The sequence below is a fragment of the Cydia fagiglandana genome, chromosome 2 (genome assembly GCF_963556715.1).
Source record: "Cydia fagiglandana chromosome 2, ilCydFagi1.1, whole genome shotgun sequence".
NCBI classification, from domain to species: Eukaryota; Metazoa; Arthropoda; class Insecta; order Lepidoptera; family Tortricidae; genus Cydia; species Cydia fagiglandana.
Window position 1 is genome coordinate 11762245 of NC_085933.1, and position 15784 is coordinate 11778028.

At 35.7% G+C, this 15784-nt stretch overlaps 1 protein-coding gene and 1 long non-coding RNA gene across 2 annotated transcripts in view; both read left to right on the top strand.

The window, feature by feature from the left end:
* Positions 1 to 11085, top strand: part of LOC134675850 (homeobox protein Hox-B1-like) — a 41678-nt gene extending 30593 nt beyond the window's left edge. Inside the window, exon 2 of the mRNA XM_063534155.1 lies at positions 10446 to 11085. Within this exon, the coding sequence (XP_063390225.1) occupies positions 10446 to 10834 (389 nt within the window). The 3' untranslated portion in view covers positions 10835 to 11085. The remainder of the gene's footprint in view (positions 1 to 10445) is intronic.
* The window catches only part of LOC134676770 (uncharacterized), a 111808-nt gene extending 99671 nt beyond the window's left edge, over positions 1 to 12137 (top strand). The window contains exon 3 of the long non-coding RNA XR_010099957.1: positions 12120 to 12137. This is a non-coding gene — a long non-coding RNA (uncharacterized LOC134676770). The remainder of the gene's footprint in view (positions 1 to 12119) is intronic.
* Positions 12138 to 15784: the final 3647 nt, after the last annotated feature.

The following is a 15784-nucleotide window of genomic DNA, read 5'->3' on the forward strand; positions in this document are numbered from 1 at the left end:
TAAAAAAAATTGCGGTTTATTCGATTTTTGACAAAGTTGCGTTCGGCGCTCGAAGTCACAAACTTGGATTATTCATTGGGCTAACATCATAAACAAGTCTGCAAAAAATCAGAACTACCGGATTTGACGCAAAAGAGCCAGACCGCGTAGCCAACCTGCCAATCGCTAACGCTCCGTAGCGATCGAAACGCAACTGTCACTGTCGCACTTATACAGAAGAGTGACAGAGAGACATTAAGCTTTTCGTTGTCGAAGCGATAGCGATTGTAACCTTGGCTAGCGGCCCAGGTTACAAAATTCGACAAATTTACTGGATTATAAACACATTTGATAAAAGAACACATTCACTATGTAGGTAATAATTGCTCGATCAAACGAGCCCGCCGAAGGCGGGCGAAGTTCGATCGAAATTATACGAAGCGTCTCGTTCGAAGATGATAGATAACATGTAGTACTGTTAAGTATGCTTAAACTTCACAACGTTTAGAGATTTAAATTTGAAAAATATTCCCGCGCCCGACGCTATCACGTCGCGCGCGCCCGTGCCGGACGCCATATATTTTAGAGTAACTATGCGATATCACAGTTTCGTGTAAGATGATTACAGGGATGGGTTTCACTTTTTATGGTATTTATTTGAAATATCACTTCTTTTTTATGGGTGGGAAGTGATCATCTTCGAACGAGACGCTTCGTATAATTTCGATCGAACTTCGCCCGCCTTCGGCGGGCTCGTTTGATCGAGCAATTATACTACGCGTCTCGTTCTCGATGATAGATAACATGTAGATTTTTAGAGTCTGTGATAGAGCTATGTTTGAAAATATTTGTACTCTTTAAGTATAACATTTAAATTAAATGATACAAATATTTTATAACTTCGGCACAGTCTTTATTAATTATTCATAATCAACAAAAAAATAACAATTACAATATTTATGACATGCATATAATTAGCACAGCCTTATTTATCTTTAGTTAGAATACTAATAGCGAACTTATTATTTGTTTCTATAATAGGTCTGTTATAGAAACGTGCGAATGTTGTTGACCCTACTGTCCAACCCGCAGTTCTTCTAATTGTATCAATGTCTATACCTCTCCTATAAGCAGTAGACACAGAGGCATGTTTTGCACTATATGCACTAAATTTTTCAGTATCAATGCCAGCCTTACCGAGTAAGGATTTGATCCAATGACCAATTGTCTGAGGACTGATTGGATTGTGAGGTTTCACCGATGACAGAAATAGTTTTTTATTTCCTCCTCTAATTGTATCTGTTATTTTTAAATAAGGTAAAGGGCCCCTGTTTCGGCAGGTTAAGGCTCTTGAGAGTGAGTTGAGAGTTTGTGTATTTTTTTTTAATATTACTAAGCATATCAATACCTTGAAAGCTTTTGAATATGTTATATTAGTTCTTTGTTAATAATTTAATGTATAAACTGTAGGGTTTTAGTTGAACCTCTTTGTTATATGAATTTTTTCGTGAACCTCTTATTTGGCTCCCATTTCGTGATACAAATTTAGGTCAGCTCCTAAATTCGTGAATTCGTGTCCCCTGTTTCGGCATAAAGTTTTCTTAGAGTAATTGGTGATAAATTGATAATTTGCTGATAATCATTTTAAATATTTAACGGTCTTACCTACTTACGAATAATTGTAAGGTCAAATTAAAAATAATAATAAAAAAAATGTTAAATTGAGATCTAGCTTAAAGTTTTTTGTACTCGTCGACTTTAATGGTTGAATTAAGACTTAGGTAAACCATATGGGTACTTTAATACTTGATTAAAAGTCAAACTATTTAATTTAAATAAAAAATAAAAAAATAAAATTAAAAAAATAAAAAATAATTAAAAATAATAATTATTTACAAAAAATAATTTACTATCTTATACGTTAAAAATAAACATACACAAAATAAATCAAATTTCAATAATAAATAAAACTGTGCTAGTAGTTAATATGAGAATATACGTGGAACATACCTTAAAATTTTTAACTCGGGTCACATTCAAACTCGTTTTATGAGAATTCTAGTGAAAAAAACATATACCGAATTTCGCTCATACGAAACTTCATGAAATACATTAATTGCTTTCTAATTTATTTTTTTAATTATCTATGTTGTTATATTTAAAAACAAGCACTCAAAATGTATCTAGAAAATCCTTGATTCGTTAGTGGCACGAAATAGGAGACACACGTAAGATAAAATGACCGCTATTTCGTGAGTCGATTTATTGCAATTTTAAGTGCATCTATGCATATATTCAATCTTTTTTCTTATCAAATCAATTACTAAGGAACCCACAGAAACACTCCCAAAAACTTTTATTCGAATGGGTTTAGCTTTTCCTTCCTATAAGCTTAACAAGTGAGAGCGCGCACCTTACGCCTAAAAAAAGTGCACGCATACAACACAGCTATTCGCGGCCGTCTAACAGTTTCGACCGTCGTATTACTCTTAGTTTAATCACTAAAATATTGGTTATCATTTTATTGAAGAGATTAAATAATACAGATTTTTTTCATATGTATAATTTGAATAAAAGATATTTGAATTCCTTATTATTTGCGCCAGAAAAAAAACTAACGAAATAACGTACTAACACGAACTTGGGGCCGTTTACCTTAATGAAGGATTATGGTGGCTACACAAACTTTTGGTCGTTCTCTGAAGAAAGGAATCATGAGTAGGGGTTGATTTTTTCCAAGTTTTGATGTCTTTATCCTATCAGGAATTTTTATTTGGAGCCCTGATGAACTTATATTTATCTCATCTATATTAATCAAGGCTATAGTTTGTAACCTATGGGCTGTAACTAGAACTAATAGTGTAGTCGCAATCTCTGATATTATTTTTAGGTTTAGATTCTCTAAATTACCTTGGCTTTCAATATATTCTAAAACTTGCTCGATATTCCATGTTTCTGAGTATTTAGGTGCAGAAGGACGTCTTCTGAAAATGCCCTTAAAAAATCTGGATATAATGGCATCATTGGATATGTCTCTTTTTGCTATTAGAGAAATTGCTGATCTTGTAGAATTTAATGTACCATAACTTGCATTTTCATTGAATCTCATTGTCAAAAACTCTATAACATTAGCACTGGTAGGATCAAATATGTCATATTTATTACTTGTAGCAAAATGTATCCATTTTTTGAGACATCCTTCATATTGCTTAAGGGTGGATTGTGCTATTGAGTCTATAATAAAATCAACCGACATCTCTGGAACTCCTTTTTTCAGGTACGCCTCCCTGATAATTTCCCTACCACTAGAGAAAGTTTGTGTGATAGAGGATGTATTCTGCTCCTGCAAGGAGAAAGGAGTAGGTCAGTTGAAGGTTCCAATATTATAGGTGATTCACACAAAAGTGATGTAAACATCGGGTACCACGCTTGCGTGGGCCAATTTGGTACAACTACTATCCCTGTTGCTTTATCATTAATTATTTTCCTCAATACTGGTAATATTACAGCAAAAGGGGGAAAGGCGTAGAAATGTTCTTTTTCCCATGAAATCGTAAAAGCATCTACTACTGATGCTTCTGGATCAGGGTAACGGGAGCAAAATGTTTTGCATTTGGTATTAATTCTGGATGCGAACAGATCAATACTACAGGTACCAAATTTTTTTACGATTTGCTTAAAATATTTGCCGGCTAGCTCCCATTCGGTGTCTAAGTTCGTATCGCGAGAAGCAGCGTCTGCGTCGACGTTTTCTTTTGACGCAATGTAAGAAGCTACTATCCATATTTTTCTGCTTTCACACCACTGCCATATTTTACGGGCTAATTCACTCAAGTGGGGAAATTTGACACCTCCGGCCTTATTAATGTAAGAAATAGCTGTAGTATTATCTATTCGCATTAGAATTTCACAGTTACTGAGTTTAGAGGCAAAACACTTTAATCCGAAAAAGGCAGCTAGGAGTTCAAGATAATTTATGTGAAATTTTTTATCATCCTGGTTCCAGAATCCACGGGTAGTTATTGAATTGGATTCTGCGCCCCAGCCTGACCTAGATGCATCTGAGGAAATAATTATTTTGTATTTCTTTGTGCGTATGGGGTTAGAACCAGTCAATACATTTAAGCGCCACCAAGTAAGATCTTCTTTGACATAATCGGTAATTTTCATATAGCCTTCAAAATCATCATTATTTACAGTTAACGCTAGCCATTTAGCTCTCTCTAGTCTCTTACAATATATTTTACTATATTGAACTGCATGTGATGCTGCAATTAAAACTCCTAGCAGTTGCGCGAAAAGGCGGATCTTGTACTGATTTCCTACTTTAAAATGGCTTATGAAATTTATAATTTGATTTTTCTTATCATCTGGTAAATCAACTGAGTATTTTTCTGAGTCTAAAAAGAAACCGAGGTATTTGCATCTTTTACTTGGATTTGTATGGCTTTTCTTATAATTTATAATAAATCCTAGTTTTTCTAGAAATGTAATAATACTTTTTATATTATTTTTACAGGATTCATATGTATCACTAATGCACAGTAAATCATCTAAGTAAACTAAGGATAAACAGCCATTTAAGCGTATATTATTCATAACGGGTTTCATGATTTTGGTAAAAATATAAGGACTGGTGGATAACCCGAATGGGAGACATGTGAACTGATATAAAATACCATCAAATCTAAACCTTAAATATTTTCTGCTATTTTTACACATTGGGACTAAAAAATAGGCATCTTTTAAGTCTAATGTTGCCATATACATATTTGGGGAAATTAAGTCTCTGGCTGCTCTAAGATCCTCCATTTTAAAATGAGAAGTTTCTATGAACTCATTTAATTTTTGCAAATTAATAATAAATCTATGAGATCCATCTGGTTTTTTAACTAGGAAGTAGGATGACACAAATTGTCCCTCGCAATCTGAACATACTTCAATAGCCCCTTTAGATAAAAGTGTGGAAATTTCTAGTTCTATCTTTTTAAATTCACCCGGAGGCCAGTTGAGAGTTGGCTCTCGGAATTGAAAAGGTTTGTTTTTGAAAGTTATACTATAACCTCTGATACAATTTATAATAAAGTCATCAGTTGTAATAGTTTTCCATATATCCACAAAATGTTGTAGGCGACCTGCAGTATAATTTACCTCTACTTCTTCGATGCCGGACGGTTTTGTTTTTGTGTTGTGGAGCGTCCTGCATTCTGTGAAGACTTCGTCTGGAAAGGTTTCGGTTTGTATCTCACATTGGTGAATTGCCTCCGTGGATAATAGCCCACCTGTCTGGGTCTCGCAGGTGGGCCTCTCCAGTTTACCTGGTAGGGCTGATAGGAGTAATAGGGCTGTTGGTATGGCTTCTTAGCTGGTGGTTTTTCTGGTGCCTTAAGTGAAGCTGAAGCCTTCTTGATATTTTTGGCATCCTTTACTTGCTCATTTAGTTTGATACCATAAAGCCATTCGTCAGAATCTGTCGCTTCTAGGGTAGATTTAATGTCCTTATCAAGATTTGGTGTAATGAAAGATTTTCTTGCAACTGAGTGTTGATGAAATATATCTGACATAATTTTTCCAGTGTCCCAAAGATATTTCATAAGTTGCATGTGGTCAACTCCTTCTTCGGGGTTTTCCATTAACATTGATATAGCTGCCCCGAGTGAAATCAGTCCAGTACCCACACAATTTTGGGTGTCCACAAAGTGTTGATCTCTCTTTTTAGCAATTTCTGTTAAGTGGCTCACTATCTCCATATTTATTTTGGGTGCTTCGGTGCGAAGAGGTCCTTCTCTAGAATATTTTTTGATAAGACTCTTTCGAGTCTCCTCTGTTAGACCCTTTGTGATCCAATGAGTCCACTGTTTCTGTATAGTCTCATCAATATTTGTGGTTGCATTAGAGCAGGGTAATTCCTCTCCCATCATTTCTAGGAACTCCTGGTTCCAGTCTTGTGGAGCTTCAGTTGATTCTTGAATATTATCCTCGGGTGTAATAATATCAACATCGGAAGAAGGGGAAAGTTGTAAGTTACAATTATTAGCAGATTTGTCAGAGTCTTTATTAGATATCTCTGGTATATTTTCTTTATTAGCCTCCACAACATCTGTAAATGAAAATATATGTATAATACATATATATGACGTATTACGGTATTGCACTTGTAGTGACGAGGCAATTCTTTTTAAAAGTGAGTACTTTTTGTACAAAAAACGAACAAGTTCTTGTTGAACTTCGTCCGATTACAGCAATAATTGCCGTATTTTAAAGAAAATATGCTTGTATTTCGAATGGAAAAAATAATAAACTCATGTTCGTATAGAACTGAACAAGCTCGTGTGGAGCTGCTCAATATATGATGTTCGCATAGAACGTTCATATTTAGTAGCTTTGACATACAAAACACCTTTATATTCCTTACCTGGAGCATTGTTATCCTTTTTTTGGCTTTGGATAAACTCCGTCATACATTTTGTTAGGTTATCAATTTGTTCCTGCATTAACTTGAGTTTTTTACAAGTTTTTCGATCTTCCCGGTCTTTAGATCGCGAACGTGACCTCTTTGACATTGTTGAAACGTGGTTGAAACACAATAAACGATAATAATTAATTAATTTAGTTTCTCGAACGTCAGAAGCTTTGCACAACAAAAACAATATGGCGTCCGGCACGGGCGCGCGCGACGTGATAGCGTCGGGCGCGGGAATATTTTTCAAATTTAAATCTCTAAACGTTGTGAAGTTTAAGCATACTTAACAGTACTACATGTTATCTATCATCGAGAACGAGACGCGTAGTATAATTTAAAAACTAGTAAGTAGATATTTTTAGCATGGCCAGTTCATGTCACAAGAAATGCGGCAAATTAAAAAATATAGGGATGGAAGTTGATGATGATAAGCCATGGTAATAGATAATTAAAATAGTACCTTGAATAACTACTTATTCAAGAACATCAAGTTGCAAGTTAGTTAACGCACTTTAATAACTAAATACCTATTACCCTACAAAATATTCCGCAGAACCTATGAGACAGGCAAGGTGGTAGGTAGGTACCCTTATTTACCATCCGACAATACGGGTGGCCATCCATAACGTTCCAAATTAACCATAATTCAATCAATTCAATTGTAGAACACGACCGGCCATGTACAGCCGCGTCAACGCCCTACGCCGTCGGAAAAAAACATATCAAATTCGAACAATTCAGACTTGACACTCAACTGACAGCTAGGGGAGCGGGAACGAGTGCGATTGGTTGAAAATTGGACAATGTAGCAGATGCGCCCAACATTTTTTATGTAATGCCGTACTATTTGCTTAAATTCTTTACCAAAACTTTTAGATACATAGAATAAAAGTTGCAGCTGATATTATAATTTACACGGGCTGACAGGAGATGCATGCGATTAAAACCTTCATAGAAATGTAAATATCGGAATAGTACGATGTCAAGATACGGTCGCGTGGACAAAAATGATGAATCGGTTGCCCATTTAATACGTACGCTTTGGAATTATAAATTATAAGTTTTCATAATTAATTCAATTATGAGTTACAATGTATGATGTATCCTGGTAACTAAATATGCTTATTAACAAACCACCCACCCACCCCAGCATCGCACGGGTTAAAAAATTATACACCTAAACCTGAGGAAGGTTCACTCTATTGGAGAAAGTCGCATGAAAATCCGTTCAGTAGTTTTTGAGTTTTTCGCGAACATACAAACCCACAAACAGACAGACGCGTATAGGGGGACTTGGTTTTATAAGGTGTAGTGATATTCAGCTAATCGTAACAGCAAGCTGCTGGTGCATTTTACTTATTAACTAGTAGTTCGGCCTGAACTGAGAACTCACGATTCGCCAAAAAATTACATAGAGTAGATTCATAGAAATCTATATTTTCGACACGTTTGAATAAAATAATTACACATTCAAGATGGCAGACGATTTATAGATTTGTTCTACGGGTATTATATGAATCAATAAGGGACCATTCGGATCTTCAGGGGCCCATTTTTAGAACGGTATTAGTCTAATATTTTTAGTGTGTTGCCATGGTAGCCCATACGACTTGACAGTTCGTGTGGACTACTAATAAAAGATAACTTTTATTAAAATTCGGTAACGGCAGGAAATTAGAAAGCAAGGCAAACACAGACGCAATACGGCGCTGATCCGCTAATCCCAATGCACAATAACCACGATATGGTATCTTGATATCGCTACCGGTAGCCGTAATAAATATCTACTTGAATTTAGGTGCACAATTTTGGCTGTCACCCGACGATATATTTGACTGACGAAAGTTGGCACGGCTTATATATGAAAAATTGTCAGTTTTAATCTCGCGCCTAATCATTGGTTGCCTAACCTTCTAACGACACTAACGTGGAACAAATTGGGTAACTACATAATACAACAAGGAAACAATATTAATAAAGAATAACACTTTCAGATTTTTCAGATAGAAAACAGAAATAAATATTTACGTCACTTCAGATTATATTAGTTAACATGTGACTTAACCGACGGATCGTAAAGTTACCCACTTCAACTTTCTTTGAGTTAAAGAACCGACATCGACAGCTCGACATTTTCCCGGTGACATCGTCACTATTTAAATTTAAAGGCCATATGTTGTATATTCTCAGTGTCGCGAATTGACATTGACTTGAATTAGCTTCCTGCAGGGTTCCTGCCCTCAACCAATTGGTGACTGAGCCAAAGAGAATTAAATCACTACACTGCCTACGTTGACTGAATTATAGCACCGTCATGCCAAATTATTGGAAAGGGTCAGACAGGGATTATAAGATTAACTTTATTGCTGGACAACGGTCACTTCCTGCATAAAATGAAAAGATACATGTGAAGATTAATTTCGGTACCCAATCTATCAGCCCTAACTTATTAAATTAATTAATTAGTGATCGGTAACGTTTTAATTCCATGGCAGCGTCGTTGAGTTAAAGTAAAGTGCCGAATTTAGTACCTATTGTTTTTTAATTAAATTTTCTATCAGAGGAGCATGAAGTTCTAAACCGTAGAGGTTCTAAACCGAAACGTTGAAGTTTGAAATAATTGAATGATTTTTTGGAATAGATATTCTGCATATTATGTAATAGATACCAATTCTTCTCCGCTTCAATCAACACTCCGTAAAAGTTTACCCTCCTAACTTCTAATAACTTATCGACGGCCCTGTCCAAGTGTCCGTCTACGAACAACAGTTGTAACTTATTGGACGTGTTTCAATTAATTTAATCCATGCCGTTTAAGGGGTTATCTGTCAGGTTTGCAAACCTAATTAAAGAACATGTACCAAAGTGTACCCAACATCGTAGTAAAGTTAGACGTAGGCACATATGTGTATTAGATTTTGGCATTTTGAGGCTTAGCCAGGCGTAGGCAACCCTATAATTTCGCAATATATTTTTTTCATTAGACTTTTTTGACATTTTAATTACCTAATAAGTATGTATGACAAGAGAGTCAAAATATTATTGGAAACCAATAATGACGCACAGTAAAATCCAATAGCCTACAAAACCATGTTTGTGTGATACAGGTCCAAACAATTGCAAAAATACGGTCATTTTTATGCAACTTTTTCTACCTTTACTTAACTATGCACACCAAAACAAATGAACTAAACAGACCAAAACATGTAATGTTTATTAATCCTAAGTATACTATTATCCCCGCAACAATAAAAGTCAGTCTCACGACTCCCGCACAGCGGGGTGCCGATATTGAAATTTCTCTTTTTAACTTTGAAAAGATGACACCTGTCAAATATGCGCCTGAGTGTACTCTTTAGGAGGATCACGAAGGATTTGTAAACAGATCTGTTTAAGCGGAAATGGCTTACCTGTGGTTTACTTAAACTACTATTTGCATTCATTCCATTACAAAAAATAGAACAATTATTTTTACTACATTATAGCTCATAGTTTAAGAGATGATAGAACTGCCGGCCTAGCCAAGGTTACAATCGCTATCGCTTCGACAACGAAAAGCATTATATCTCTCTATCACTCTTCCATATTAGTGCGACAGTGACAGTTGCGTTTCGATCGCTACGGAGCGTAAGCGATCGGCATCTTGGCTACGCGGCCTGTAGGTATTAATAATGTCCACTAGCATCTTTTAGCATTATGTACGAATATTATAAAAGTCTGTTAATCTTGTAAAAATTACCCAGATACCTACCTACTAAAAATTATCGTAACTTGTGTGTGTAGCTGTAATATGGTAACTATAACTACCTAATGGCACCTAATGGTCCTAACCTACCTATACTCGTAGCGATAATCGCCGGTCCGATTAATCGAATCCTGCTCAAAATATCAATTTAACTTATACCAAGCTGATTCGTGATATTCTCGATTCGAGATTACCTATGAAACGAATTTACCCATATTATATTCAGTTCGTCTAACCATTTTATTTCTTTATTTCCAGCGCCAAAGCTGATGATTCCCCCGGCGGAGTTCGTCGCCCAGGGCGTCATGGGCAGCCCCCAAGAAGGCATGCGCACCCCCACCGGCAGCCAGATGCTACCCAACTCCCTGCTCAACCTCAACAACACCGGCCGCACCAACTTCACCAACAAACAACTCACAGAACTAGAAAAAGAATTCCACTTCAATAAGTACCTCACACGAGCGAGGAGGATAGAGATAGCCTCCGCTTTGCAACTGAATGAGACCCAAGTCAAAATATGGTTCCAGAATAGACGCATGAAACAGAAGAAGAGAATCAAGGAAGGGCTAATCGTGGCACCCGAGGTCCAAGCAGCAGTTTCGTCTGATGTTGTTGGCTCTAGTGAGAACAGTCGAGAATCAAGTTAAAACGTGAACTTGAGAGACCATTGCTAGTTTTGTTAGTGTTGAAGTGAAGAAATTTTATCTATTTAAGACTTTGTACAGAGCTTCCTTGTATTTAAATGTAGGTTGTGTAAAATACAAATGTTCATTGCAACGCTTATCAAATATTTTAGAAACAAATATCTTAAACCATAATTCAGCGAGATTCTGAACCCTTCAACTCCCACTCCCACCGCCGATATATCGACACAAAATTACCTCTGCCTTTACCTCTGCACACGCGATTTCATATAATTTATATAAAAAATCAAAGATGTCTGAGAAGTGGAAGTTTGTGATTTTTCTAGGTGTTTGGAGTTGAGGGGTTAAATGCGAATTCCAGCAGTATTAATTTATACCGACAACTCACATTGTGAACGAATTTTCTGCATTACAATCGTTTCTCTGAACTTATTAATTACATAATACCTACCTATTATATTCTACTTAAATACGATCAAGAACAATAAAATCTGATACTTCATCACATTATAAATTCTACAAATTTATTAGGTACCCTTCCGCAAGCCTTTGAGAGTGATGAAAGAATAGGCAGGTATAATAGGTATGTATTTCTGACGCATTTTGACAGTTTTCATACCTAATTTAAATCTGAGGGCTTACCGCGAATACCGAAGCTCGCAAATTTCGAGCATTTTTCTCTTTAATCCAATTAAGGCGTAATTAACTCTAATTACTATTAACCAACTACATATCTCAATTAGCCACAGAGATAGTTGTTCGAAATTTACGAACTCCGATTTTCGCGGTTATAGCCCTGCCATGTTGGTTAGATTATCTCTAAAACAGTACGACGAAAAGATACAGTCACCTGCACTAGTATGTTACTCTCCGAAGGCCGCAAAAATATGTGACACGCTCTTATGGCTCTACAAATAAGATCGTGTCAGATATTTTTGCAGCCTTCGAAGAGTAACATACTATTGCAGGTGACTGTACACCTACACTTCATTTCATAAGTGACGACAAAAATTGAATTTTCATAATTGTTACAGTCAACTGTAAAAATATGGGTGTAGCCAACTTATTCAAAAATATGTCCCATAGTTCTTAATTCGCCGACATAAGAGCTATGGGACATATTTTTGAGATGATTTGTGCACCCATATTTTTACGGGTTTAATAAATCTATAATCATGCCCTTCCTTAGTATCCCCTGTGCCAGTGTCGGATAGACTTAGTCCATATCGTTAATTAATGAAAAACAATGCTTAACTTTACTGTCAGCGTACAAAACGAAGGTTGGTAGTTTTATAATATAATTATTACATATAACCATAACATATATTTTAGAAAAAAAATCTAGCGACAAAATTCCACGATTGTTTCTACTACAGTGCTAATCAGCTAATGAATTAAACCAGAATATTTATGTACCTATAACTACTAATTATCATAGCCAGCATTCGAGGCGGGACAAAATTGGCCTAAGTAATATTTAACTGTAGGTTTTTAACACCTTCAGTGCGGCAATTAATTTAACTCGTAGTTATATCCATACTGAATGTGGTGAATTGTACTTACCATGTAAAAATATATCACGTTTTATGGTGTCATAAAAACTGTTTCGTACAATTTAAAAAAAGTACATTATCAACATTACGTAGGTAGGTACATAGTTACATTTTCGGCCTTGTTTAGCTGAAAAGTTGATTGTTTAATTAAAATTATTCATTTACCTAAATAGATAATTTTATCGTTAGGGCAGCCATTGTTCTGCGGTTATAAGAGATGTGTTTGCATTTACTCCAATGAGTATCTCCAGCAATTAAACAGATGCAAGTCAGAAAAAGTTTTAGACTGTCGAAGTTCGTATCTATTATTAACCCTTTTGGAACCAATCAATACTAATAGAAATATGTCTAAACATATGTCCGCAGGTAATTATAATTAATTATGTAAAAATACAAACATTACAGCCATCTCCACTTACTATAGGGTTAAAGAACGTATTACACTTCGCAGCTAGCGATTTCACAGACTGCTGCAACGCTCAATATCATATATATATATATAAATGAAATATTCTTGAATGTGACCCCTTACTTAGAGATAGATTACCTATATCTAGGGAACATACATTAATATGAACTAATTTATTGCGCAGAAGTTCCTTTTCTATATACTGTACGAGTATGTATGTTAGACATTATTTTTTAAAGATTTTGTGTGATGTTAGTTTTGTTATTGTCGAGTAAGCCTTTTTTGTCTTATTTAAACCATTCTAACCGAAATCCGAACTTTTTGGGCTCAAAGTGTTTAGTTAATTCGTTTTCAGAATGTATTAAGGCCATTAAAAATATATATAGGTAAAGGGATATTAAAAGAAGCTACCCTTAGGTACATACATACAACTCGTCGCGTTTGATACATTTAGGGCCACTTGCACCATCCCATTAACCCTGGGTTAACCGGTTAAACCTGGAGTTACCACGGTTGCCAGTACAATTTGACACTGGGTTAACGGTTTAACCGGTTAACCCCGGGTTGGTGGGATGGTGCAAGTGACGCTTATGGAGTATGGAGTGCATGATAAACGCAGTTAACGCCTGATGTTTCCGAGAGAGATAAAAGGGGCAATATCCGCTCGATAAAAAGACATGCATCTACGCTTTGACCCTCCTGAGTCCCATGACCCCCTCCGCCCTGGGCCCTGGGCTGGGCCTAGGATTTGACCATGCGACTAAAAATAACTAGAATTTGACTAAGTACGTGTAGTGGCGTAGCTAGGAGTGGGCAAATGGGGCTTTCGCCCACGGCCTCGCCACAGAATAATTAATAGTACTAAGTACCGTACAGAAAGGAAACTTCCTACAAAACCGAAGTTTGACAGAGGTTCAGGGTCGAATCAAGCTGTCCCTTTCTAATATATGGCACTATCCCTTTCGGTTATTTAGGGTTGTCAAAAATTAAGTGATTCTCTTATCTGTGGTCGTGCACGCAAAAGGAAGTCAAGTGGTGCCAACCCTAATAATTGCTCGGAGCAATGCTGAGCCAAGCTAGATTGGTTCACGCTACGCCACTGATTGTGACCCCCCCCCCCCGCCCCCCTGACTATAAAGCTGGAACCGCCCTCGATTGATATTGGCATATTGATAAATAACTAGTGAGTGTTCGTTACAATTTAATTTATACCTATTCCTGTCATTTTGATATGATTTTATGGTGGCATACGGTGTCTAGTTGATTGTAGAATACGAATTATAATGGAGTATCTGTCTACATCTACAACACATACTTTCTTTATGTGGTTAAACGAACAATATCATTTATTTATCAAAAATCAAATGTGTCATATTTTTTTATCTATTTTTTATTAAACTTTACATAAGACCAAAGCTCATTTTTTTTGTTATAATTAATTTATTACTTACAGCTTCTATGTAATTAAAGTGTACAGTCAACTTGGTATACTAATATAATAATTGCGTGTTAGGTCGGTTTGTGTGTACATTTGTTAAGCTAGTACCTAATACTTTATCAATAAATTAATTGTAACTATTTTCATATTGAAGTTTTACTATTTTTAAGGTTTTAAAAAACTATTATCCTCCAGAGTAAAGGCATCCCAAGCATCTAACATTTCAATAGGTACGGCCGTATCGGTCGTGCCATACACGAAGTACTAATTTTGTCTACACACTGATTATGGTTGTTGTCAGTGAACGCATATATTTAGTATGGAAACCGCCTTTAGGAACATTACCGTTCAAATTCTCGGGCCAAATTAGCACACATACAAAATTACGCCTACATTTAAATAAGACGACGCGTTTACAAAGCCTGTAATCAAAGCTGGTAAACAAAATAATAGTCATCTTTATTACACTAATGGTACATAGCTAAGTGTAGATGAAATGCATATAATGTCAATAACTACCAATCAGCGACATTAATCCGCTAATAACCTTCTTGCTGTACGTACAGGCCGCTGAGAGTTTGCGGTTCATATTTGATTAGAATATGACTTGGACAGGGATAGGTTTATGCCATACATTGAAGAACCAGTCAAATAATTCACGTATAATAATTTAATGCAGATTAAAAGATAACTAGTTAAAATGTTGTTATGAAATGACAGACTAACTCAACATAAGTAAATATATCATTGTTGTATAAATGTATTCCGCTATAATAAGTATTTTGTATATTTTATTATAAATTTGTATGGCAGTGCGAAGTCACGTTCAGGTATAGTCTGTCCGTTTTTCTAAGATCAAGTACGCCATTGTAAATGTATTATGGTAAACTTGATCTTAGAATTCGGACTGGCTATACAGCCTGCAAAATTTACATGGGTACACGAATCGGGTCAAAAATATTTGAATAGGCGGAGTCACAATAAATCCCCACTTTCAGTTCCAATGGAAATATTTTATATGTATATAGCCGGTCAAGCAAGTTTGTCAGTAGAAAAAGGTGCAAAATTAAAATTTTGTATGGGACCACACCCGTTCGCGCGCTTACATTTTCTAAATTTGCCGCTCTTTTATACTGACGGAAATGGCTTGAGAGAGAACCTACATATATGTGACGGTAGAGGGTAGATTCGCATGATCAACATTTTCAGATAATGTGTGTATTTGTTAAATTAATTCAGTGGAAGTGTATCTACATATAGGAGACCGGGTATGATTATCTCACGAGTTATATCTCATGAATAGAACATATTCTAGATAACTTTCCAGGCATCCACTTAATTTCATGTCTCTCTAATTGGACAGCTTTTTTCCATAGTTCTCTGCGAATAGCATCTTGTGGGAATCTGAATGGAAAGTAATGTAAAATGATAATATCAAATTTGATTATTAATTTGAATGAATGAGGTAGTTTTATTACAGCTCCATCTCATGAAATAAAAAAGGAAAATACAAATCTGTAAGAAAGAATTCATTACCTACTACATTTATAATT